Here is a 27,542-nt window from a genome sequence, read left to right as displayed (position 1 = left end):
GTGTGTCAACAACTTTACTGTGATTAGAATATACTGAACATGACGTCACGTCGTGGATTAATCTATATCATATTGTTTGATATCAGAATAATTGAATTATGTCAGTGGCCACTGTCTGTCCAGTGCATTGTGCATAATAATCCTTATCCATTAGCCGACAGCGCTGCCGTCACCGATCTGTTTAGTATCGCGATCTCTGATAGTCTGAATCCTGATGACTGATATGAAACTGTTAACTGTCTTGGCTTATCGAACTACCGAAGTAGTTGAAATCTGTGACTTGTGAGTTTGAAGTTCAACTCACTGCTGAACTCTGTGGAGACCGGGCGGTGGCACCTTCAGTGGTCTGCACAATATCATCTCTTATGCGGCCATACTTGGTGTGTCTTTCCTCTTGATTTACGTCGGCCAACCTTGTGAAAATGGTTTGCGACGACGACAACGATTTCATTCGTGGCATATTTTGCCCCCACGTAGCCGTCCTGTGTTCGGAGAGGGCGCAAGAAATGTGTCGTAAAAACAATTTGAGTTTCAGCGATCTGCTCAATCCATTTGCTCGGTTGACAGACGGTAAGTACACTCAGGAAATATCCTCACACCATTCCATGACAGTACCTACTTAAAATACTGTGCTTACAGTTAATTTCAAAGACACCAATGGTGGTACGATAAATGTTCCAAATCTTCAGATATCGTTTTCTAACATGAACAGCCAGCCCTTGTCGGTCACCAAGGAGAGAAGTCGTTTACATGATTCAGTTAATATAACAACCGAACCTAGTAACATTACTGTAAAAATTGGTAACAACAAATGCATTAAATATTGGAATTTAAATATCTGTAATCTGACAAAAATGTACTTGACAGGTGGACGGGAAATTACAATACCTGAAAATACGCCATGGTTTACTAAGTGGAGAACGACATTTTTACAAATTCAAAATGTCTCAGATCATGAATATACTAAACATTTCTTAGGGTGTATCCTTTTCAGAATGTATTCAATGTTTAATTCAATTAATTTTTGATCAAATAATTTCTTAACTAATATAAATCAGGTATGATAGTAATAAGCTCTTCTGATGAAGAACAAGTGTCAATATTGACACAGCAAGTCCAACAATCAATTTTACCAAATCAAAATCAATCACCTAAATGGTTTCATACAACTATATTAAGATATTATGTTGTTTTACATGAAAGTCTTGATCCTGATTTGAGCATGTAAGTTATTATTTATTCCAATCGGGCGCAGATACAGGAAAACATGTTGGGAGGGGGGTTCACAGATAAAATAATGAAATACTTTTGTTGTTAATCTTTAAATTGTAAATTAAATTGTGTATACATATGTAAAATTCATTATAAATAATGAATACATCAGAGTATATATGTATTGTTTGTATATATTTATATATTATATTGTTTCATTTTATGTAACTTATTGACACTTGAAAAAAGATTAATGATTACTATTTTTATTTCAGAGCCAATAAAATAATCGAAACATTACAGTCAACATATGGCCACAGTAGCTGCCATCTCCTTAGATTAAACTCGTGTAAATATCCTAAAACCGAGTTAACCGAAGGAATATGGGATTACTTGAATAATTCATTTAATTTAAATGATAGTGTAGATCCTCATGATCAGAGTGGAGAATTTGAAAACAGTTTGAACTCTGTAGATAGTTCTTTAATACATCCCCTAAGTCCACAAGAATATAACAAGAATTTGAATGGTGAATCAAAAACAGAAATTCAAAAAGTGTATGGTGCTTATTTAGATGAAAATGATCATAACAATATACGAGATTTAACTAAACATTTTGTTACAAGATCACTAATACCGTATATTGAATCTCAAATTCAATCTTTAAATGAATCGGTATGCAAAAATATTTTTGACCCAATATTATAATTATTATATATTATTTTTTTCTTATAGGTGACAAACAAAAAAGGTGTGAGTAGATCACTTTTGAGTGCTACCAAACGATGGTTTAGCACAAATAAACCTACTGCAGCAGCGTTACCAGCTACAGTCATGTCAGTAAAACACAACTTAATTGTATTTTACCATAATTTATTAATAATGTATCATTTTTTTTATAGCTATACTAATGATTCACCAGAGCTTCAAACCCGACGTTTAGCTGATTTATATATGATTTTGGGTGCCTGGTCTCTTGCTTTTCCATTATACCAGACTGCCAAAAGAGACTTTAGTGCAGATAATGCTTGGATGTTATATAGTGGTGCTATAGAAATGGCTGCTATTTGTGCGTTGATGTGCCCTAGTGTATGTGATAATCGAAAAGCTATAGAATATGCCAATGAGAGTGTTTTAACATATTTGAATACTTGCAGGTTCAAAGTATAATAAAAAGTTTTGTGCATGTACATTTAATAATTAACTGGTAATTAATACTGTATAGGGTTCCACAATTTGCAACAAGAGCTACAATACTATTTTGTGAATTATTTGTCAGACGAGAAATGTATGGAGAGGCTGCTAAAATGTTTATTCAGATGACAAATGAAGATTCAGATTTACGTAGTGCTCTACTTTTAGAACAGGCAGCATATGCTTTTCTGAAATCACAAAAACCACCAATGTTGAGAAAGTATGCTTTTCATATGGTTCTGGCTGGACACAGATATTCAAAAGCAACACAAAGAAAACAGTCACTAAGTTGTTACCAACAAGCGTATCAGGTAGGATTTTCTTCATATAAATTTATAAAACCAATTCATAATTAGATTTTAGGCAAATGTTATCTTCTCAACATAAAAAGAAAGGATCTTAACTCTTTATACAACCAAATCTTTGAACCATTAATAAACCAAATTACTTATGCAGAATTGCATAAATCTTTCTTTATGTCAATTTGAATACATGATTACATATATATATATATATATTACTTTATGAGATGCCTAATCAAATATTTGTATTTATCATTCTACATTTCAATCCTTATTTATATTTAGTACAGTTTCTTAATCCAAGTGTGAAAAATTATGTTGGATCTTATTAAAATCTGGAACTCCAACTCTATAGCAAGAAACCTAACCTAAAATTCATATTATTAAAAATAGAAACTGGGGATATTACTCTGATGTATGATAGATTTCAAGTGTAACCTTGTACTGTAATGGATATGTTAAATTTGACTACATTTTGATAAATTTGATGAATCATTTCATACCCAAAAGATTCTGAGTCGAGATCTAACTATTTCAGTTAGTAGATGCTATTTTTGTCAAAAAACTGCATATATTACATAATTATTACGTCATATATATATATATATATCATATATATATCGTAATTAACTTATAAGTCAATACTAACATGCAGACATACAGTAACAGTGTAAATAGGTTCATGGTATAAATAAATGAAAATTAGTCTAGAAACCACACATGAAGTTAAAGATAATGCATTTTTACTGCTTGAAAATAATATTATAGAGGTACAAAAGAGCACTACTCATCATTGTGAAACCAATACATACATTACTACCTTTTTTTGGTGAGTAATAATTATTGTTTACATTTTATAGGTCTTTGAAGATACACAGTGGACATTAGCAGAAGACCATATACAAACAGCTATAGGTAGACAGGCCACGTTTTTAAAACACATGAAACAAGCTTCTGAAGCATATTCCAAATTGCTGGCCAGAGCTTCAAGTCAACCACCAGAACAACAATCTACTATTCTTAGAGATTATCTGAACATAAAATTGGTATAATGATTAGTATTTTCCACGTTTACATTATTTCAGATTGATTATGGTTTATAGGAATATGCAGCAGAAAAAAATGACTCATCCGTCATTGATTTGGCTCTACCTCTCATAGATCAGAAAAAAATCAAAATATTGTTGAATGCAGACAGTATAATAACTAAAGAACATAGTTTTGATGCAGACTTGTTGGACCCCAGGTGGTATAAAATGGAAGAAGATTTAATTACAGAAGCTCGTGGAATACCACCATTAATTTTTAAGCCAACTTATGCTTTTTATGGTAGCAATGATGCAATAAGACAATTATTGTACGTGAATGGTAAGATATTTATTAATTTTATTGAGTTCAAGATAATGATCTAAAATAATTTATACTTTTATTAAAATATGCAATGTATATTTGTATTTTGTATTAACAGAATTAGTGCAAGTACAAATGACATTATCAAACCCATTAAACATATCCTTATGCATTGAAAACTTATCATTAACATATTCTTTTGATAAAGAGTTACATTTGGTTGAACCTCAAGTGCTAGATGAACTTCTTTTAGCACCTTCCAGTACAACACAAGTAGCTTACACTTACAAATAATAAATGTATAATGACATTCTTAAACTTTTTCTTATGTATTACCAGGTTATTCTTGGACTAAAAACTAAAAGTACTGGGATTCTAACCATAACTGGTGTTCAGTTTAACTTATTGATTCCATCAATTACGAGTGATGATATAGTCAAGCGAGTAATAAATGGTTGGCAACGTTTTGAGATGTTGAGTTCTACTCAGTTCAACGTTCAACCACAAACTTCATTAATGAAGGTAGATTATTAATACACTATTTAATAATTATCAATGAGTTATGAGTTATGACTACGGCTCTTGGCTTCGTGTGCTTAAAATCTAATGTAAAAATATGTGTTTAATTTTTAATTGTTCACATTGGAATAGTTATTAAATTTACAAAAATTACATGTTTTATTATAAAAATATTCTAAGTGGGAAAAAAAACATTTTTTTTGTGGACATAATAAATGTATTATGTATATATATTGTGTGTATATCAGGGATGGTAGATAGATTCATGGCACTCAAACAATTAAAATACTTATTGTATTATAGTATTTTATTTAAATAATAAATAATAAGACCACATTTATTTATTTTCTTATTTATACAGGATGTCCTGTGAGGATATACCCGTTAGGTGTAGAGGGGGACTCGCCGCCTAAACCGGTTTTTTGCTGTTTTACATATTAACTAAAAAATTGATTAAAAATCAGGAGATTAATAAAATTAAAATGTTGAAACTTCATTATTTTCAGAAAAATGAATTCTGCAAAACGGCTATCTTCAATTTTTTTTTTAAATAATTAATAAAAAAATATATTTTTTAACTTTTTTACCGAAACATAAAAAATATATTAAAACATGAATTACTTGTAGTGCTTATCTCTATGAGTATTAATAAAAAACCAGAATTATGATGTCTACATTATTTCAGGAGATATCACAATGAGTAAATCCTCACAGGACACTGTATATATGTTTAAAATATTTTTATAATTTAATAGCATGCATGTAAAAAATTAGGCAATTTTTTGCGTTTAACGCTAGAATCTATCTCTGGTCCATGAAAATACAAAGTCTAGAATGATACCTCTACTATCCACCAATGTATTACTTATACAGTTATACCAGGGTGGTCAAATCTGCTGCAGTTGGTGATATCTGTCTAATAATTAATTCTACCGGTTTTCGTGGACTGAATAAATAATAATACATTTTTTTTCTTTTGGAGGCCTCCAATATTTATTTGAATCTCTGCATTTTGCCTGCCAACTACAAAATATTGGACTACCCTTCTCTAACTTAACCTTTAAATAAATATAAATTTAAAACAATTTAAAGTAAACTTATGCTTAAACGTTAGAACAATTTAAATTTTCTCTTTTTAAATTTTATTTTGCATATTTTCCAATGGTTAGTGTCAAATTTTATGTGAACTTTAATATTTGAAGTCCTTACAATTGCTTATTCATTATTGATATTACTAGCTAATAGATATGCACTAAGAATTGCTTAATAACTTAAAATGTTTGATGGACCAAACCTGAAACCCTACAAACACCTATGATTATACATTTTTGATGTACATATTTTACATTATTTTTTGCATACAAATCCAAGCCCTAGTTATTGTGCCTTAAACCTTTTATAATGCTCACAGCATAAATATTTATGTAGTACTTATAGCTTTTTATAGATAGAGAGACAAATAAAGTTTGGTTCCCTTATTATTCTAGTAAATTGTTGACTAGTTACTAGCTAGACTCTAAAGTTATACAATTGGTGTAATGGAATAATTTATTTATTTTGTGTTTCATTACCTACATAAAATAAACTGAATATATATTTTTTTTAAATAATGTTTTTTATCTTGATTGTTTTAATATTATACAGTTAAATGTCAACTGGAACTGCCTAATAATTACATTATACTTATTAAAATTTAAAATAGAATTCAAAATTAAAATATATATATTTTTTTTTTTAAAACAATTATATAATTTAACTAATATAATCTAATTTTTTTTAATTTTATAATTTCTTCTAATCCTCCTATTTTTTTTATGTTTTTTAATAAAACAAATCTGCATACAAAGTAAGTCACTAAATTGTGATCTTAAAGTAATATAAATAATATAAAATCATCATAGGATAAATATTTACTCTGTTACGTGTAAATAGGACATCCTAAACAGTGAGTGTTAGGGCGGTTATTTATAGTATTTACTATACATGGCATATTTGAGTTATATAAATAAGACAAGTTTTTCAAAACTCTTTATATTCAAACATTATTCTACATTAATATAATATTAGGGCTTTCATAGTATAAAACAAATATTGTCATTAACATTCAATGTTCATTGAAATTATTGATTAAATACAACCAATGTAATAAATCCATATTATTAATCAGTATTTCAAATAAAACTCTTATAACTTTTTTTTATAGTGTTAATATTAATTATCATATGAGTATGTGTATAGTATAATTTTTTTTTTTTTGGTTTTAGGTCGATTTTGATGGAAATCAAGTTAACACATTAATTGGTGAAATGAACATAATACGATTAACATTAGAAAATGCTGGTGCAATACCATTGCATAAAATCTATGTATCAACTTCAATTGAAGATTCATTTTTCTCAGAATCAAATCATTCTTGCAAAAACAAAAAAATTCGAAGTTTGTTGATTCAAATGCCACCTAATTCTAAAAAGTCTGTAGAATTTTGCTTCAATAGTCCAGACACAGAAACATTTAGCCTCGACTTGTTATTTTATTATGAATCTCAAATCGAAACTAAAAAACAAGAATACAGATTATGCAGGGCTAGCTGGTTCATGACAGCAAAACCTTGTGTTAGGTTATCTGCTTCTGCATTACTTGCAAACCAAAACAGTGAAACCCTTAATTTAAAAACAATCGTTCATAACTTATATAAGGTAATTTTTGTTTTATTTTAGTTGAATTTACATTTATTATTAAATCATAATTTCAGGGAAACGAAATAGAACAAGTAAAACTAAAGCAAGTATTCTTGTACAGTCCAGAATGGACACTATCTAAAAAAATTTACCCTCAAGGAAGTATAAAAGATTTGGATCAACAACAGTCATGTCATTTATTCTTACAAGCTTGTCGAACAAACAAAAGTGGTATCTCCAAAATTAATTTTGATAATGAACAATTTCCGCAAACTGATATGTGTGAAAAATTTGTTTCAATAACAAAATCACTATCTAAAGAAATTAAAATGCCAAAGTTTGATAGACACAAAGTTCATACAGAGGTGTTAAAATGCATTGATCTTGTTTTGGCCATTTTATGGCAGGTAATATAATATTTGTATTTTTATTGTATTCCATTATATATCTATTGTTGTATTCTCAGGTAATAATCAAAGATCATTCAAATCAGTTGAGAATTATATGTGGCATTCACAGGGTTTCTTTGACAAAATTAAATTTAAGTGTTGCATGGCCTGAATTTGGATGTTTAGATGCTTCAAAAAATATTGCCAAGCCAATAGGAAGATTAAAAATATTCGGACCTGATCGGAATATACATCCATATGATGGGACACCTCTACCTAATGATGCAACTGGATTGTTAGAGTCACCCATGAATCGGTTGCTTAATATTGCTTTTTCACATCCTAGTACCGTTTCACATTCCTTTATTGATAAAAAGTAAGTTTTTGATTAACATTTCTTCTGTATCATTTATAAGCAGTGATGTTCTTATACAATTTGTTGAGGGGTACTCAGTATAATTTTAACAGTTTATTTTAATGAAAAAGTTTAGAATGTTAAAAATCTGGAAAACGATATTCCATAATACCATTTACTACATTAAATTCCAGACTTTGATGTAATAAGGGAGGTGTATTAATAACAATTGATAACAAACAAACTTTCATTTTATTTATTTAAAAAAATAAATATATTAAATAATAGATACCTAAATATATTTTTATTGGTTTTCATTAAAGACATGAATCATCCACTACAAAAACAATAACTATTTTTTTTTGCAAATTCATTGAGAATTGAGGGTAAACATAGAATACCCATGATTTTTATTAATAATGTTAAGAGTATATGGTGTATTTAGAGTATACATCATAGGAAACACCACTGTTAATAACTTCTAAGTGATTAAGTTATACAAATGTTATAAGTTACTACAATTAATACAAATTTAACCATACCTTTTTATAATTTTAGAATGTGTATTGTCTCTGTACTTATAATACTTAAGAACTGTGTTGAACATACAATTGAAGTTAAGATTGATACCAACACAACTAGTTCTTCAAAGTAAGTAACAAAATTATTTTGTTATTTTTGCCCTTGATATTTATGGATCAGGCTGATTAAATAAAAATATTAAATTTGTCGGGTTAATGTACCAGGGTAATTAACAAAAATATTACTTTGCTTGTTAATTTAATATAACCTTACTCTCATAAAATTTAAACGGAAATATAATGAAAATTTTTCTTTGTTTACAGGTCGGATGTTGATGATCAACATTTCTGTTGGATCGGAGTTATTAATCCAAAGCCTTTTTTATTGCCAGTTTCAACAACACGCAATATTCGCTTATACGCTGCAGTTGCTTCTCAAGGGTGTTATAAAACTACAGCTAAACTTGATGTGCTGGCACGACCTTATCCGTCTGCCCAACATGCATTCCTATCTCAAATTGTTTCGTCTTCTTCTTTATTAGTCATTAAAGACCCTAAATCTGAGGTAACGAGTTAATTGTTACTACTTCACTTAGGTCTCAATATATATATGTTATATTTTTAAAAAAAAACCATATATTATATTATAATATAATAATAAAAAAAAAAATTAAAATTTGGTAAAAAAAAATATGATTATGAGTATTGATTTTCCATTATACCGTCAATTGTGTCTTTGATTGTACGAAACTTTGGCCGGTTGGCCGGGTTTGAATGCCAGCACGCAAGCATGACTTCGTATAAACTGTAACAGCACAAAGTGGGCCTGGGCATACGGTAACCTCTGCGTAATACTTCATATATCCTGGATGAACTTATCGTCGGATAAGGACACCCGCCCAACATCATGATTTCCCAGAGAAGCACTCCAAACGACCACACATCACTCTGAGTAGTGTAGAGCTGGTACTTGAGCGACTCCAGCGCCATCCATTTTACTGGCAGAGCATCGCCGCGGTTCGACTTCTGGTAGAGGTTCTGTTCATACACGTCCCGGCTAAGGCCGAAATCGCATATCTTTATCGTGCGGTGGTCGCTGAGCAATACGTTCCGTGCGGCCAAGTCCCTGTGTACCACTCGGTTACTTTCCAAAAACAGCTAGAATTCGTATCAAATTAATAAGTATACCGTGACTAGTGAGATATTATAAGCTTAAACTTCGGTAAAATCGTCTCCCCTGCGACCCTAGCTAATATTAATTTCAATGAACTTTGCCATTCTACCGTTCCCTGTTCAGATGCCCTGTTCCAACCCCTATACCTTCAGACTTCAGCTAACTGTATTAGTAATTATCCTCCAGCCATTCGTCTAATGTGCGTTGTTAACCACGGTCCTCTTCACTATTATATGTACATATTATGTATATATTTACCCTGTTAAAGTATTAGTTAACTGTTCACCATTATGTTTGACCCGTATTTATGCGCAAAATAAATAAACAAATGCCTATATAGGTATTATAATGCGCACGTTACAGGACATTCGCCTTTTGTCATCTGTATCAATATTCAATAGGTACCTATAACTATACCAAGTGTAAAATGTTAAGTATTTTGGAACGAGAAATTGATGAGTACCTAATTAAGGGAATGGATGTAAGTAGGTAGGTTTATAGTAGTGCTACAACACTAATTATACAACTTATAACTACCTACTATACTTGTGCTAAGTGTGCGCATGGTCGCATGGAAGACAGAAAAATATTGAGAGAAACGGCAATGGATATTAAATAAAGACGTACAGTTATAGGTACTTGTCTCACACGCGGTACATATAGCCCTATAGGTAGTAGGTACCTCATATTTTACTGTACCTATTAAATTTTTATCCACGAGCAAAGAGTACTGTCGTCAGGGGCGTGCTTAGAAAAAAATTTCGGGGGGGGGTTGACGCCCCTGACTGTCATTATCACGTTTACGTTGGTATTTCAACGGTATAAATAATAATAAATAATAAAATAATAGAAACTGGCTCCTTACCATGCCGTTAGCCGCTTGGCTGGCAAAACGCAACAAGTCGTCCACCGTGAGGAATACGTTTTCATCGCCGTGGTATAGGTAACAGTTGTTGAAGACCATCGGTGGCTGACCCGTCGCTTCCTGCAGCGATTCGACTCCCTTGCTGTTCGCCGCAGCAGTGAGATTTGCCTGATCTGTCCGACCCACGTAAAAGTCGTTGGCGTACCACGATTTGATGCTGACCTAAGTAAGATATTAGTCAGAATAATTTTGCATGATCTTGACCTTTACCCCGAGGGCGATAATCGTGCCTATTATCCTTAATAACATCATGGATCCGAAATTAAAGGCGAGGTAAAAAGAACTGGACACCCCAAAACATTCAACTTTCAATGTTGGGTACACCCTTTTATTTGTTTTTTAGATTCTTCCATTTTCGGTAAAATCATTTTTTTATAGTTATTATCATTATTATTTTTATTAATTGATTTATTTTTTATTTGATTTCGAATATTTAGCTAAAATACTGGGAACGAATTTAATACATTTTCTGGAATTCAAACATTTTTCTTTAATTCATCTGGATCTTTTTAAAAACTAATTTTTGACTCCTGTTCTCTAAGTGTGCATCATTGTCGTTCTCTGGAGTCTGGAGGTATTGGACACACAGTATGTATAGCTACCTTAATTTTTTTACCCAAATTAAAATATTTTTTTAGTAGTTCAATTGTGCTCATCAGATTTACCTACTAATTTTGAGTAAACGTTAATTGCGATCAATATGACTAGATGAAGTTATGAAATCTATTAACACAATAAATTGAAAACATTTTTTGTTTATCTAATTTCTTAATAAACAAATCATTAACAACATGGATATTGGATAATACTGTATTAGGTATAAATAAACATTAATTTTTTATAGTGATTAATTGTCATTACAAAATGGCAAAGGGGAATGGGATATTACTATTATTATCTATATTTCTACAGTTCCGCCAGTACCCACTAAAGTCCCAATAATGTGAATGCATTTATAATAATATTATTATTTATGCCGTATATTGATTAATTGATAATATTATTATTTTTAATATTTCGCCTTTACCGCTAAAGGTCAGCGCCGTCCAGTATGTATTAGGGGTGTGATATTAGAATAATCTCACCTTTCTCAGGTAAGTCTGCAAGTCACCCAACTGACAGTACTCGACGACTAGCATGCATCGCCGGTTGGCGTCCAGGCAACATCCGATCATGGACACGATGTTCGGGTGCTTACCGACCTTCTGCATAAGCAGTATCTCACGCAAGAACTCGTCCAGGTCTCGGCTGCTTGGTCGGTCCCGGAGTGACTTGACGGCCACCGAACACACGCGGCCGTCGGCCGTCTTTAGAGTGCCCTTCCTGACCACGCCGAAGTGGCCGTGTCCCAAGAACACGTCGGACACGGTGACCGCGTCATCGTCCAGCAACACGTCCACGTCGTCCAGTCCCTTGAGCATAGCCATGTCGTAACCATCCGCAGACACCTTGCTACCGCAATCCGAACCGTCCGCTGCGCCCCGGTGCAAGCGTTGTCGGACGGCCAACACCACGCAGAACGCCAACAAACCGAGTAGTGTGACCGTCGTCCACGGCGGATAATAGTATAATCGGTGTTGCTCTGTGGCTGCGGTTTCGTTGCTGATGCGCTGTAGCCACGTCATGAACTCGCGGCCGTGGCCGATGCGCGAAAAAGCCTGCACGCTTACCAAGCACCGGTCGCCAAGCGGCACGTTGTCGAACAACGCCACATACTCAGTGACACCCGACGCGTTCTTCGCCTCGTCCGTGTTCTGCGACGAATTTACTGCCGAAATGATGTAGTCCTTGCCTGACACGTTCTTCACTTCGTTGTCCAACCTGACCGTGAAGTAGTCTACGCCCCGGCCATCCGTGTTCGGACTCTTCCAGCGTACCTGGGCGTCGTATCTGTCCTTAAGATTACCTCTCGCTGACGGCGTCTCGGACAGTTTTACGCCGTATGGCTGCCCTGGAGCTATAATATAATATGATAGTATTATAATATAAAGTTGAAGGTTTTTTCGGTAAGCAGTTAACTGGTGTGTTAACTCAGTGTACCGGCAATTCCTTAAATACCACTTAAACGGTAGACCGTAATAGTGTAATAGTGTAATACCGATAAGTTTAAGTACCTGCGTACCGTTCAATACCGAAGTAACAACGTAGGTAGGTATACTATTTGACGCCGTTGATGTTTTTTTTTGGTAATGGTCAATAGTGGTTCTAATACTATAACAATCACAATTCTAATCCTATCGCAACACAGTCCCATCTTATTTTTAAATAATGCAGTTATTGAGTACTTTTTTATTTTAATTAAATTACATTTTTTTATTTAGGTATAAACATATTTACTTTGTATACGAACTAATATGACATTTAAGTATTTAGGTACCTACGTACATTTTTTTACAGATTAGCACAGTACCGTAGGCACGATTAATTTTTAAAATGTATAATATCTTTTAAAAAGTAAATTAAATACCAGAATAAATAATAGACTGCCCGGGTACAGTAGGTAATGCCTAAATACCTAGGTACCTATCAATAATTTAAGTTTTAAGTTACAGGCTACAGGGTGATTTTTTAAGCATGCTCAGCCCCATTTTGTCCTCTAATACTATATTTATTCGAATTCTGATATTTTTTTGTTCTACTTGAAGTGTTTTGTGGTGATACGAACTTCTTTTTTTCAAATGAGAACCTAAATTATTTAGCGGATAATTTTTTTAAAAATTTTGATGTATAGGTATCTAATTCAAAATTCTAATGAGTATTGAGTACCTACCTAGTTTCTGAGCTATTAAAGTGTACGAGTGTACCTATATACTAAGGATAATAATTCTTAAAAATGGTTTTAACTATAAAATTGGAAAAAGTTGTAATAAGTATCACATTAAAATTGAGCATGCATCCGTTATTGATTCAAAAATGAGCTATAATAATAACTATAAGACATAGGTAAGTAGGTACCTAATATCAAAAACTGCAAAATAAAAATTAGTTATTTATAGGTGTAAATTCATATATTATGTTGCTTTATACATATAGTTGAAAATGAAATATAATTTTAGATAGATTGCTAATAACTAATAAGAAAGCACATCGTCCCAAGAAATTGTCCTGTTCAACATGTTGTGTATGGTGTACCTGTCATGTAAATATATAGGTACTTGTCAAATGTCTATACTTACGACACGAGTTCAAGTTGAAATTTTTGATTTCCAAACATAACGGCGTTGAGAACTTGAATTCCACCTTATCGCCTGAGATGATGGTTGACGACTTATTTTTGAATTTATAGTACGCTTGTATTAGGACCGTGTACTTGTTTTCCGGAATCAAATCATTTAATGTGACAGCGTACGACTCTCTGACGTCCACGTAACGAGTTTTCAAGCCTTCGGATGCACTGTTCACGTGGTAAATGATTTTATAGTGACAATTCATGTCTACAATCATTTCAATAAAACTCAATATAGATATGTATGGCCGTATAGGAAAAAGGAATGCCAATATGACAATCTTCGGAATGTCCAAATGTATGACGATTTCGTCCCCCAGAGATTTGAGATTTCTCCCCTCTCCCATCGAGTAATATATTTTAATTAAAAAAAATATTGATAAATAATAGTTTATGTTTAAAAAAATTATTATAACTTAAGGTTAGGTGTATTAAATATTTATGGGATAAAAAAAATTTTAAATGTAACTATCAAAGATTACAAAATGCATAGTATCTTCAATATGTAGAAAATCTAGCAACTTTTTTTTTTATCAATTACTAATTTCTAATAAGCCATTAATTACTAATATTATATTTTATTTACAAAATCTTTTACTTATTATATTTCTTTCACGTAATATTTTTTAGGGCATCGTACAACAATTGATATTCAATACTACACAATATAAATATATAATATATGTTACGGGCAAAGTGGAAAATTCGGGCAATGTATACAATGTCCGAGGTATATTGAGCAATGTAAATTGTGAAGTATTTATACAAATAATCTGCATAATATATTTTGTTAGATGATAATGATAAACTAATATGAATTTATAATCGACATCTGATTGTGCTTGCATGTCGATCAAGTCAATTTGACAGCGAGAATTCATTTCAGAAGATATGATTGGTTTTACAACCAACCCTTTTTTAGCTGTACTTCCCTTCTTTTTACACGATTCGCAATTATTTAAGTATAACATTATTACATCTCTAGTTATATTTTTGTACTTTTTATTAATCTCGTGTTCCATTCTATTTCTACCTCCATGTCCAATTGACAAATGAACTTCATGTATAATATCATATAACTGAACATTATGCACATAATATTTTATTGCATTACCTTTAAATACATTTAAAATGTAATTAATTAAAAAAAAATATTCTTATATAAATAACCATATAAACGAGTATAATAATTATTAGTATATAATATCATTGATTAGGTAAAATAATATCATGCAGATTATTTGTATAAATACTTCACAATTTACATTGCCCAATATACCTCGGACATTGTATACACTGCCCGAATTTTCCACTTTGCCCGTAACATATATATATATAAATCATTACATAAATTATGGAAATATTTGGAAATGTATTTCGTTTTATTATTAGACATATTTAGAGAAAAAAATAATTTATATTGAAATATTCTTTTTAAATATGGTTGACGAAAATGGACATCTTATACAAAACGTTCCTGGTTGGAAATCTTCTATTCTACCTAATATAGTAGCAACTAACATTCAATAGTCTATTACTGTCGAGTGTTAACTATACAATAGTTTATAAAAATCAGAGAAATCGGTGTGTGGTATAACATAGTTTAATATTATAAAGTATTAAAGTAGGTAAGTTTCGAGTGTACCTCGGCATTGAATAGGTAACACAGAAATGGGTGGTTCATAATATGATGAAAATACACTATTCTCAACGATATATCAATTAATATGGCAACTAGGTGCCCAAGTCCTACTCTTATAAATAAGTATATAATTTAATTTCACAATATTGCATATATAGTATTAATTAGTACTCTATTTATTTATTTTAATTCATAGCTGTATAGGTAATTGGTTATTGCCGTACGATATGCAAACGAGTTGATAGCTCAAAATCTGGGGATATGCAGTTATCGTACTATTTTATAGAATTAAAATAGATGCACAGTATTATATAATGCCTAGTGTGTATATACAGAGCATACCAGGAAAGCCTGACTAATTTAATAACTATATAGTGTTCTAAATTTCTATCAATAATTTTTGAATCGTGCGTTACACGTTATTATACAGCACTTTTTTTTAGCCATTCGGTAATTATTCCTAGAGCTATAAAATCTGAACTGCAGAAGAACGCTAAAACCAAGTGGTCTAGGACATTTCGGCGTAGGGCCGTTTCGGCGTAGGCCGTAGGGCCATTTTAAGAAATTAGATAGGTCACTTTATAAAATATAAATATAATAGGTATATCGTATATATTCAGGTCATCATACTTAAATTATGTGCTATTCCTCTTAAAAAAACTCATAATATTACGATTATTATAATCGCCGACTAATTTTAAAATACGTTTATCGACGTCAATGTATTTTTTTTTTCTTTTTTGGTGGACTTTTGCCTGTTTCTAATTGGCAAAAGAAGGTGTCTCGGCCACTTTGTATTCTCCTTAAGCATAATATAAATGCCCATAGTGTCGGGTGGTCAACTGCCATTTGTAGATTAAGGCGACGATTTGCCGTTTCAATGTGATTATTTGTTCGATCTTCTTTACTAAGTACGCGATCATGAACGTTCCAAATTATAGGGGGGGAAAGTGGGCTTCGACGACGATTTCTTACAACTGTACCGATGTAGTTTTCTTCAAACCATTCTAAGAGAGGAAATATTTCTTCAGGCAGCTCATCATATAATAAGTTAACACTATTCTAAAGTAACTATCAATTTTAACAAAAGCCAAAGCCAAAATCATTTTAACATAAATTGAAAATTCTGCATCATTTTTATACTTCGAAAATAATTCCAAGTCACCCATTTTAAGTTTAAAATTTGTTGTCAAATGAAATGAACATCCGTGAATTTGAACAGTGTAATCCCATAATATATATATATTATTATTATTATTATTATTATTATTATTATTATATAAAGTTTATACGGCATCCTGCATCTAACCAACGAAAGTCAAATAAAAACTGATAAATGATATATATATATATAGGTACAATATAAGCAATGATAACATTTTATTATCTAAACGCGATAAAATGAAAAAATGACTACGCCGAAATAGACCCACGACGAAACGGCCCTACGTCGAGATGGCCACGCCGAAATGTCCGGATACGAAAATCAAGATACCCACCAATAATACTACGGCCGTATTTTACATTAATTGATCATTACTTCTCGGACGAAGTCAGATTATATAGCTGCCGATATCAAAAACCACAGGACAAGTGATGACACATTGTATCAAATCTGCCGTAGGTTGGATTAAGTAAAAACGACAAACTTTGTATAACTATGAAACTTTAGAGTTATAAATTATACACTTACGTACTCGCTCACGAAGTTCGCGATAATTCGCGATGGTCGATGGAAATCGACAATTTTTTTTTTGCTTATAAATAGTTATTATCATTAGCTACAGATTATAATAGAAATAGCATATAATTTTTAAGTTTTGAACACCTATATACAGTATACACATTAACCCTGAATATTAAATAACGAATAGAACAAAATTTAAATTATATAGAAATGGCATTTTTAAAGGTCCATGAAGTGCTAGTACTGAAAATAAACAATTTTAAATGTTTTTTAGACCTGGATCATTTAGGTAGGTACCTACCTAACAAAAATAGTAAGATTTTCACACACGTGTTCCATAACCCTACAGTCCCAGTAGTCCCACAACCTATAGTACCCTACAGTAACCCTGTACAGCTACAGCTAATGGCCTCAGTTGCCGAAGCTTAAAAAAAAAAAAATAAGATTTCAAAAAGAAATTGCCTATATACTTGACTCAAATAAATGTTTTTACAATCTAAATTGATTTAAAAACCATGATTGCAAATGGGGTATTTTATTTTTTTTTCAAAAAAATGTATATCAGATTTAAAATTTTTTAAATTCAGTATTAAAATTATTTTTAAATGTGTAGCTCAAGCCTCTGTAAATTATATATAAAAAATAAATAAAAAATATTAGATAGAACAAAAGTTGTATCCTGGTGGCTGGTACACCTTAAGTCCTTAACCATATATCTATGTTCTATATCCATTACATTTTCCGCCGTTAATCAAGGCCATTGTGTGATCTGTGGGACGGTAGGGGATTATTCGTGGAAGTGTTAGGGTTTGGCATTGCGGGTTTATTCACGTGTGTGTTTGTATTTTGGCATAATTTCGATTGGGCACCCGTATAGGTTTCTGACATGCCCGGTCGGGTAACGATGGCTTCTCTCTCCAGACAGATTGTCCGTCAGGAGAAAAGTAGACGCTTTACTCCACTCGGCCTCTCCGTCCTCCACATTAGTATTATGTATATTATTATACTCTGAATTATCATTTGGTCATGTATATATATGTAATAGGTTTTTGTATGCGACACATATTATAGCTTATATTATATTATTTATTTATGTTATGCGTACCATTCGACGGTGACCAGGCGAGTGTCGTGTTAAGTTTAGAATCATTTGTCGCGGTAAAATCTGAAATGTTGACCGAGTGCACCAAGCCTTTATTTTGTCCGGCGTCCAACGTCTTGTGGACTTGCGTATCCGCTGTGTGATACGTAGTGCCGTTGACCAACATCCGGAATTTAGCAGCATACTCGGTGTTCGGCTTTAGATTGTTGAATCGAATGTTTGACACAACCGTCTGATACATGCATAGTAATATATATTACAGCAGCCGTGAAAAACCGAAACAGAAATGTTCAAAGAATATATATAATAAAGCTATTTGTTCAAAAATAAGAAAGTATTATAACCACCTAAACAAATAAGCTCTTTGCCAAAATGATGTGTATATAATTTGTACGGTGTAAAATGTTTAGATAGATAGTATACCTAAGTATAAATTATTCTTGAAAGATTATTATCATTTATAGGTATAAGGTTATTTATATCAATTATTAACCATTTACTATCGAATTAATAAATATTAGTAAAACTATTATGAATTTATATAACTGTATCGAGTATCGACTATCGATTTATTAACATATATTAATATACTTATAGTCCCCACTCCTCAGTTCTCAGTCACCATCATCATACCAGTGCTTTGATTCATTATAAGTAAGCTGGTTTCATTGCTATTTTTCTTTTATAGAAATATAGAATATAAACTTACACTTTATTGTATTATATCGTAGTATATATCTCTACTATTCAAAGACCTACCTTAAAACGATGTGAATTTCAACAGATTTTAATAAAAATTTCTTTTTTAATTATTCTTAAAGTAATAATTGAAAAATTATAAAAAAATATATTTTATTAATTTTGTAAATTAGAATAAGATAGTGAAGAAACGAATTATTAATAAATAAAACTCTCAAAGACTTTTTTTCGAAATCATCCACAAAATGGATGTATTTTTAATATTTTTATTTAAAAAAATTATTACAAGGTATCTATTTCAAATTATTATTATCATTATTATAAAAAATATTTTTGCATAGAGCAAAATATTTATTTTTCATATTTGATATTCTTTTAACAATTTCTTCTTTTTTTCACACCAAACTTTTTAGAAGTTTTAATAATGGACATTGATTTCCTGCAGACAGCATCTATAGCTTTTTGCATCATACTAGCATTATAACTTTGATAATTGCGACCAACTAACTATTTTACATGCATTCTGGCCACATTTGAAGTCCGACGAAAAAATGACTTATTTGTATTAGGCTTATCAAATTACTTCACTACCTATTCATAAAATAACTTTGAGTAGGTATATTGTAACAATATCGTACACCAGAAAATTAAGAGTCCATAAAAAAAATCTCGGATACCGTATCTAAATTGTACGTTGTTGTACAGTAATATTCTGATTTAGGTAAGTTATTTCAAAATACCAAAATAGACACTCCATTATATACCTCCATAAAAAAGACGTGTATGATGAATGATAATGTATGAAGGTCGGAGCATATAATTTAAGTTGGAAGGACCAAGGACTCTCTGCCTTCTGGTAATAGTTAATAATGATTGATAAGATATTTAGTTCAACAGCAGTTTTCTGTTACCAATTTTAATTAACAAAACTGATTTGTTCAATATCACCACGAATTTTTGAAGTCATCCAGTTTTTCGATACATCAATTTATATATTTAATCTTGCATTTTTAAAAATACCTCTAATATCAAATGCATGTCCATTGTATTGTGAGATATTAATTCCACAACTATTTTAACACCGTCAATGTTATTCTTCGTAGTCCAAACATATGTTAATGAATCAAGTTCACGACACAAAATCCGCACATTATCTAACATATTTTCTTCATCTGGAATATACATTTTATTTTATAGTAAAATTATATGTGTAGACTTAGTTATTATTTTATTACATACTCTGAATTCCAAAAAGTATTAATTTTTCTGAACTTTTATTCTTAAAAAATATAATACATATATAGCATATGCCTATGTATATGCAATTTTAACATTTTGTTCACCCTTAAATAGGTATATAATAAGGTAACTGTACTATAACATAATATCAATTTTTAATGGTACCTAACATACAATTTATTTCACGATCTGAAGCAGAATTCCTAAGTAAAAAAATGTAGATATTATAGGTAATTATAAGTGTAATATATAAACATTGAATATTAATTTTCTGTATAAGTGATAACTGATAAGTGATAACTTAATGTTTAGTTGAGCGGTGGGTAGTGGAATAATGAACACCTGCAGAACTTGTGTTTCATTGCTTTATTTGTCTGAACTCTGAATGCTTAAATGTGGTAAACTACTTAAGTGCGTCAGTATTAATTTGTTTATAAGTTCTATCAGATGAAGATTTATCAATTAATATATAAATACCTTTCAGCTGTGTATTTTTGCATGTGATATTTGCCTGAAAAAAAAAAATACCTTTTGCATATATTATTATTTTTCATAATAAACTATAGTACATTTGTATTTAGTAATTTATAGTATACTTAGTGGAGTGCCTAGTGGGCAGCGGCAGGGGGAGGTTAGTGGGTATATCCCCCCGGCCCCCATCGTCCCACAAATCCTCTTATTTGTGTCTTCATAGTATTACCACCAGAGGATTCATTTAAAATGTATTTATTACTTATAAAGTTATAACATCCCCCATACGGCCACTTTGAAAATCAACAAAAAATTGCTTCAGATAAAATATCCCTGTAGCTGTAGGGCACGCCACTGAGTTATACCTAATATATATCCATACAATTAAAATCTACTTAATTTAATTTACCTTGTATTGAAATCGTGTACTACATAAAATCAAGAGTGAATCCAGAATCTGTGTTCGGAGGGGGCACTTGAATTAAAAACATTTTTAAGATGCTGATTTTTAATAATTATAATGACAAATTATATTATATCTCTTTTGTAAACGAGGGGAAGGGTAACTTGCTCATACTGCTCCCTCTGGATCCGTTCTTGCAAAATAAATATGTGTTAATAACTAAATATTAATGATATTGGACTATCAAAGGAACGCGCCTTGTCCTCCTATCCTTATAAAGTTACAACTAGTAACTACCTATTGTATTCTTATGAATTTACGACTTTTGTACCTGTATAAAGATGATAATTTAATTTTAAAAACTTAACGAAAATCTCATAAACTATAATAGGTGCAGGTATATTTAGATAGTTTCCACTCTCCTCCTTGGCCTTTGCTTACTTGCACAATATAAATCTCAGACCAAACTTTAAAAGCCCAGCATACAAAAAATTTTTAAGAAAAGCATATGGTTTGGATTTTCACTGATTTCAAAAATCAATTTAATAGGAATATTTGTATAAGCTTATAGGCTACAGCAAAACATAATCGGACTCTATTTATTGGGCCAATAGGTTCGGGATTTTCGAACAGTCAATTATAATAGGAATTATGAAGTACTGATCGATAGGTACTTTATCGATGTTTTAAAATTGATAGGTAGCTAATAAAAGACAAACAATAAATTGTGATACCAAAAAGATTACGAAGCCTTAAAAAAATAAAATCATTTTCAATCGTTTAGTAAGAATTAAAAGTTATAATTGTTTACAGACTAATGATGACAAGACATATAATAAATATATATGTATATATAGTTGTATACTTGTATGTCTATATTATAATGATATAATGATATGCCATTTTATATTGCATAAAATATCAGCGTATAATAAAAATATTATATTTTATTTATTAGTTATTACTTATTACAAATAATGTTTACTAAATATTTATACATGTAGCAATAAATAGCACAATATATGCACTTTTTTACTATTGTGTATCTAGTGGTTAGTTATTATAGTACCTATCGGCTATTACAATTAATTATTACCGATGTAAGTATTGTGACCTAGGTATAGGTCCGTCAAACCAATACATTGGAATTTAACTATAAATATTGTTTATTGACAGTATTGTGTATAATTGTATAAACACAGTAATATGGTTTTGCTACAGAACGTACATTACTGCAGTATATAGGTACCTAAAATATAACCAATTTCGCTTAGAACTAATTTTTTTTAAAGAGGATTCGAGAAAAAATATTTTGGAGATTTTAATGTTACTAACGTGAATTTAATTATTGAATCGTTTCAAAGGTCCAAGACAAAATACTGTTGTAGACTTGTAGATTATTAATATTCTGCATTACACACATTATTTGTGTGGATAAAAAATTGTGACACTGAAATCAATCCATTATGTATTTGTAAAAATATTGAATGAATAGATATGATAAAATGATATATTGATGTTTAGTTAAACCTAGATATGCAATATTATTACCTAATGACAGTGTAATGGCAAATGTTTGATTTTATTTTCCTATATAACAATAAGCGTATGTATAGCCAACGTAAATTATGTAATAAAAATATGAATTTTAAATTTGTTTATTTGAAATTCAAATTTAGATACGAGTCAATTCAAAGACAATTCTATTAACATTATGGTTTTTAGTAAGTATATGAGTTATATTATAAAACCAAGATACATCACAGAGTTACGTAGGTTGTAGCCTGTAGGTAAACTGTATGTATATATATGTACTATATTACTATAATATAATATAACTTAAACTTAGTATATAAGCAGGTACCAGTATATGTAACTATTTGTAAAAAATTATAATGTAGTAAGCATAATATGTCTTTAAATAAGTGAACAGTGTAAACAACATAGTTTAGGTATTGTCGGTATAATATATTAGCTATAAAGCTAAAGCGTATATAGGTACGTCAAGGATCAATTTTTTTCAATACTTTGAAGTTCGAGGCTAACTGATAACACACTCATTTTTTCTAGTACTAAAATACTCATAATAGCTTGTAAATAAGTATGATGCATGAACGTATTTACGTACGTATAGGTATGGTTACCCATAACCCATATATATATATATACACAATACAATATATATATATTATATATATATTGTACTAACCAGTGTGTTTGGTTGTCCGGCCACAGAAACATACAATGTATATTATGTACAGTATACACACTTATCATTGTATACAATATGGTAGGTATTTAGTCAATATTTATCATTTGGTAAAGTTGTCGTTAAATAAATTGGTTGTCAAAATATAAATAATAAAAAAAAATTATTAAAATATACCCTGGTATTCATAATGAGGTACAACGAGCAACAATTAATCACGCATACATTATTATAAATTATAAAAAAATGTAAAAAATGATATATCAAACAATTACATTTATAATAATTTTAAATTCTAAGGTATCCGTGATAAAAGTTTATCAAAATTATGTTTGGTAGAGAGTATAAATTGTATAATAGGTACTTATGCCTGTACTAAGTAAAAAATTGAATTGGTCAGTGACGCCGAAGTTTTTAAAATGTGGTCGGGTAAGTTCAAAACTTCGCGACCTCAACATATTAATTTTTTAATATATAAGTACTTGCCGTTATATAAATTTATTACTCATAATCATGGTGACATGAATTTAAAATACCCACACTCTGACACTCATAATACAATTATGATGTAAATAAAATGTGGTCGGGCCATGCCCGACGTTAGCATGGACTTCGGCGCCACTGTAATTGGTCGTGGCAATATGACGGCTAGTATAATAATTAGAAACTGATTCATGCGGCTTCGTGTCTATACCTATATCCTATGATCAAGTTCTGGACACTTAAATAAAATAACAATAATTGGCGGAAATTTTTTTTGGAGGAAGATCTTACTGTTATATATGTATGTAATGGCTATATTAATTCCTCCAAAAAAATGGTGAATTCGTTTATTAGATTTCCCTATGCTTCTCGTATAGTTCCTTATCAGTGTCCATTATGATTTATTTATTCTGTGGCCTGTGCTATTCCTAATAATTGCCCTACCTACCTTTAGAATTTTTATTGAAAATCAATGGTTGACATGTCCAAAAATTAAGGTTCAGTATTGAACAATTATTAAATTAGAAATAGGTACATACGTCCCAATATCCGTCGTCAAATTGACGTACTTAGGTATTGTATATTGTATATATGTCTATATTTAAGTTATAACACATTTACAGCATGCAGAAATGCACAAGTTATGACAAAAACCAAACCTAACTTTTTATTCATTCATATTATGTATTATATTCTGATCTACCCAGTATCAGCAGCACTCTTTAAATTTAAAGGTGTACCTATCGGCTATCACAATCACAGAATCCACCTTGACCATGGAATAGCTGACACTGTATCTAATATTTGAATGATATTGTCATTTGTCACATACATATTATATATATTTAATTATGAAGCTCACGATCTAATTAGTAACGATTAAACATTACACTTAAGTGATTTAATTGGGATTAAACCTATTAACGTGGCAAATATTAATTGATTTAATTTAATTTATTACAGAGATTAAAACGAATCTTGATGAAACAATCATTGTCGTGAATAAGAGTGTTTTATTAATATTCTGACAATTTGACTCTATATAATATAAATGTGGTGATTCATAAACAATTAATTTTAAACAAATTTTTCAAGCGGGTAATTAAAATAGTAATTTATTTCGTGTACTTCCTATGGGCTATGGCTCTAATGGGTTCTAATTTCTAAGTATTATTACCTACCACTTATTCTGTATACTATATTAAGATGGAAATTTAGAATATTTCAAAGATTTTAATGTATAATTGTATTATATTTTAATTGTTTTAAGGCATTAACGTCAGGATTCTAGTAATAGTTTTAAGTTTTAATAAAATAGCTATAGTAATACTCAATAGTTATTAGAATAATTGCAAATAAACACGTCACTTTAATGTGCAATAACATATACCTAATTAATATAAATAATACAAATAACTTATTTACTATTATACTATAATATTTTATATTTTATATACTACCTCGCTAAAGTTAATATTTATAAAGATGGTAGGTACGTGTTTAGTATATTTTATTTCATAATATAGAACTTACAGTGAACTTAATAATTTCAATCATACCTACCAATTATAATACGAAATTAGTAAATATTTGTACAATATTAATTCTATTTAGTTCAAAAATATATTATCATATTATTTATATGAAAATTAAAAATTTTGTAAAATAATTGATCGCATACATTCAATAAATTATAGTTATAAATATTTTATTTTTTAAAACCATCTCGGCGTGTAAGTGTAACTAATTTACTAATACAAATTATTACCCATCTTATAATTATAAATGTATTTTTCACTTTTCTAAATATTTTGTTTGCTTAATAGCAAATTATAATAGAGCATTGAATAGGGGGGTGGTAACTGGTTACGATATGGATACAACCAACGGTTACCTATTATCTATCTAATACATTGATCCTAAAAATGTTAATTATAGGATAAGTAGGTACTTACAATTTTAATTGCACGGCTGTTAACAGCATATTTAGCGTTTAAATTCTGACAAAATTCATCTTCATTCCAAAAATTTTGGATTGCAGCAGCCGCAGGTAGGGCTGCGCAATAGAAGTATAGACACATCAAAGCATACATACCGAATGGAAAAATCTGACATTAAAAATCCTAAACTGCGCTACCGATCTCTCATATTATGTAAATCAGGCGATATTCAAATACCTATGTTGTGTATACAATAATGAAATACGACAATATGTACACAAGAATTTATTTAAAATAATGGATACATGATAAGTGTAATGTTTTTAGATTATGGAAATAAAAAACTATTTATACATTATGTATATAATATTTCATTTTCATAATTTGATAGATATATAACATACTTATATGGCTATATACTATAAAGGTATTAGTTTAACAGTGTACCTACCTATTGTGTTTTTTTCATTGGCTGTGTGTTTGTTAGTCGTTACTCGTTACTCGTTAGTGTAAATACTTTTTTTAAAGAAGTCTTAATGTTGTTCAAGTTTCATAATGAAGGTATAAATATAATAATAATAATAATAATAATATAATTATTGTACAATATTTAGTATCTTTCTATATCACAAATATTTGATTACTTGTTTTCAATACCTGTATCACTCTTGTGTACCTAATATATTGTTTTTTTATATTTGAGTAACTATTATTTGTTATTTATACTTAAATTTTGGTATACAAATTAATTGGGACATTTTGAAAACTTTAATATTGAACATATTATAATATTATAATAATTTATAGGCAGAACACATTGTCTCATTGTCTCGTGATAGCACTTTTAGTTTCTCGATATTTCTGTTTGAAATTATTCAGAGAACTCTGATAACCATAAGCATATTGTTTTAAACAATAAATAATATCTATGAATAAATGTTTATTTTTCTTTTTTTAATTCTTGTGACATTTATTAAATATCATTGTCCATACCATACGTATAGCCGTATAGCTATAAACTCATAGGCGCAAGGAGCAACTAGATCTCTATAACACGGGGTGCCATTATTTTAAATGCCGCACACGGCAGTGGACGGCTTTTGCCCCCCCCTGCCATTATAAAAATGACTTGATCCTACAAATTGCAAATCTACATTAATCAATAACTTTATGTATACATTTCAAATAATATTTACCACCCAGTTATATAAAAAGAAAATAAGATAATATACGAGAAGTATGGAAAAGAACCTGCCAACCAACCTAAGAGCATGATGTTATACAAACGTTTGTTTATTAGAGTTACGAAAACTTAGAAGGCAACAATCTTCCGATTCGGCCAAACCAGTGTCGTAACCCCGTAGTCTTTGGTATGAGTTCAGAGTTACAATTATATCACAGAATCTGTGATTATAATTTGCAGGCTTATCAAATGATAAACAAGTATAAAATAAAGAAATTAATAAATAATAACTATTTACTTTTATTCTGGAATGATATCAAATTTTGACTTAATTTATAACTTATTTTTACTTTTATGAAAAATGATGTATTTAATTTCATAGACAAAGTAAATCTGTAGCTTGTAAACAATTTTCTTATGATACATTTACCTACTAATAGAATAAAATAAATAAAAATAAAAATACCTACTAGAAATATTCAAATTATCCCACGCATTCTTTAATATTCTATCATATTCACATTCTTTTGATTCATAAAATTCACATTATTTCACTTGTAAAAAAATATATTACACAATATAATATATACATACTGACACATGTATCGTAACTGTATATAGAGGTAAAATACTGGATAA

The 27,542-nt window shown here is 30.2% G+C and overlaps 2 protein-coding genes across 3 annotated transcripts; one reads left to right on the top strand and one right to left on the bottom strand.

Moving 5' to 3' along the window:
* The first annotated feature begins 90 nt into the window (after positions 1-90).
* Positions 91-9,186, top strand: LOC111033645 (trafficking protein particle complex subunit 8). The gene is made up of 17 exons (XM_022314493.1): positions 91-570; positions 640-801; positions 868-981; positions 1,059-1,224; positions 1,488-1,887; positions 1,948-2,048; positions 2,115-2,369; positions 2,438-2,717; positions 3,569-3,754; positions 3,812-4,076; positions 4,177-4,331; positions 4,398-4,580; positions 6,842-7,273; positions 7,330-7,662; positions 7,722-8,020; positions 8,558-8,650; positions 8,845-9,186. The coding sequence occupies exons 1-17, from the start codon at positions 423-425 to the stop codon at positions 9,095-9,097; spliced, it is 3,825 nt and encodes a 1,274-aa protein (XP_022170185.1). The 5' UTR covers positions 91-422; the 3' UTR covers positions 9,098-9,186.
* Positions 9,128-25,994, bottom strand: LOC111033646 (tyrosine-protein kinase receptor torso-like). 2 transcript variants are annotated; one of them, XM_022314494.1, is made up of 8 exons: positions 25,736-25,994; positions 20,692-20,725; positions 19,996-20,147; positions 18,280-18,508; positions 13,796-14,053; positions 11,705-12,576; positions 10,560-10,781; positions 9,128-9,678 (listed from the first exon to the last, which is right to left on the bottom strand). In XM_022314494.1, the coding sequence occupies exons 1-8, from the start codon at positions 25,871-25,873 to the stop codon at positions 9,217-9,219; spliced, it is 2,367 nt and encodes a 788-aa protein (XP_022170186.1). In that variant the 5' UTR covers positions 25,874-25,994; the 3' UTR covers positions 9,128-9,216. The 2 variants fall into 2 exon arrangements, with proteins under 2 accessions (XP_022170186.1, XP_022170187.1); XM_022314495.1 differs by lacking the exon at positions 25,736-25,994 and adding an exon at positions 21,095-21,286.
* Between the last annotated feature and the right edge of the window lie 1,548 nt (positions 25,995-27,542).

The sequence above is a fragment of the Myzus persicae genome, unplaced genomic scaffold (genome assembly GCF_001856785.1).
Source record: "Myzus persicae strain clone G006 unplaced genomic scaffold, MPER_G0061.0, whole genome shotgun sequence".
Lineage (NCBI taxonomy): Eukaryota > Metazoa > Arthropoda > Insecta > Hemiptera > Aphididae > Myzus > Myzus persicae.
The sequence above is the reverse complement of the archived record's forward strand: the minus strand, read 5'-3'. Positions and strand labels throughout refer to the sequence as shown.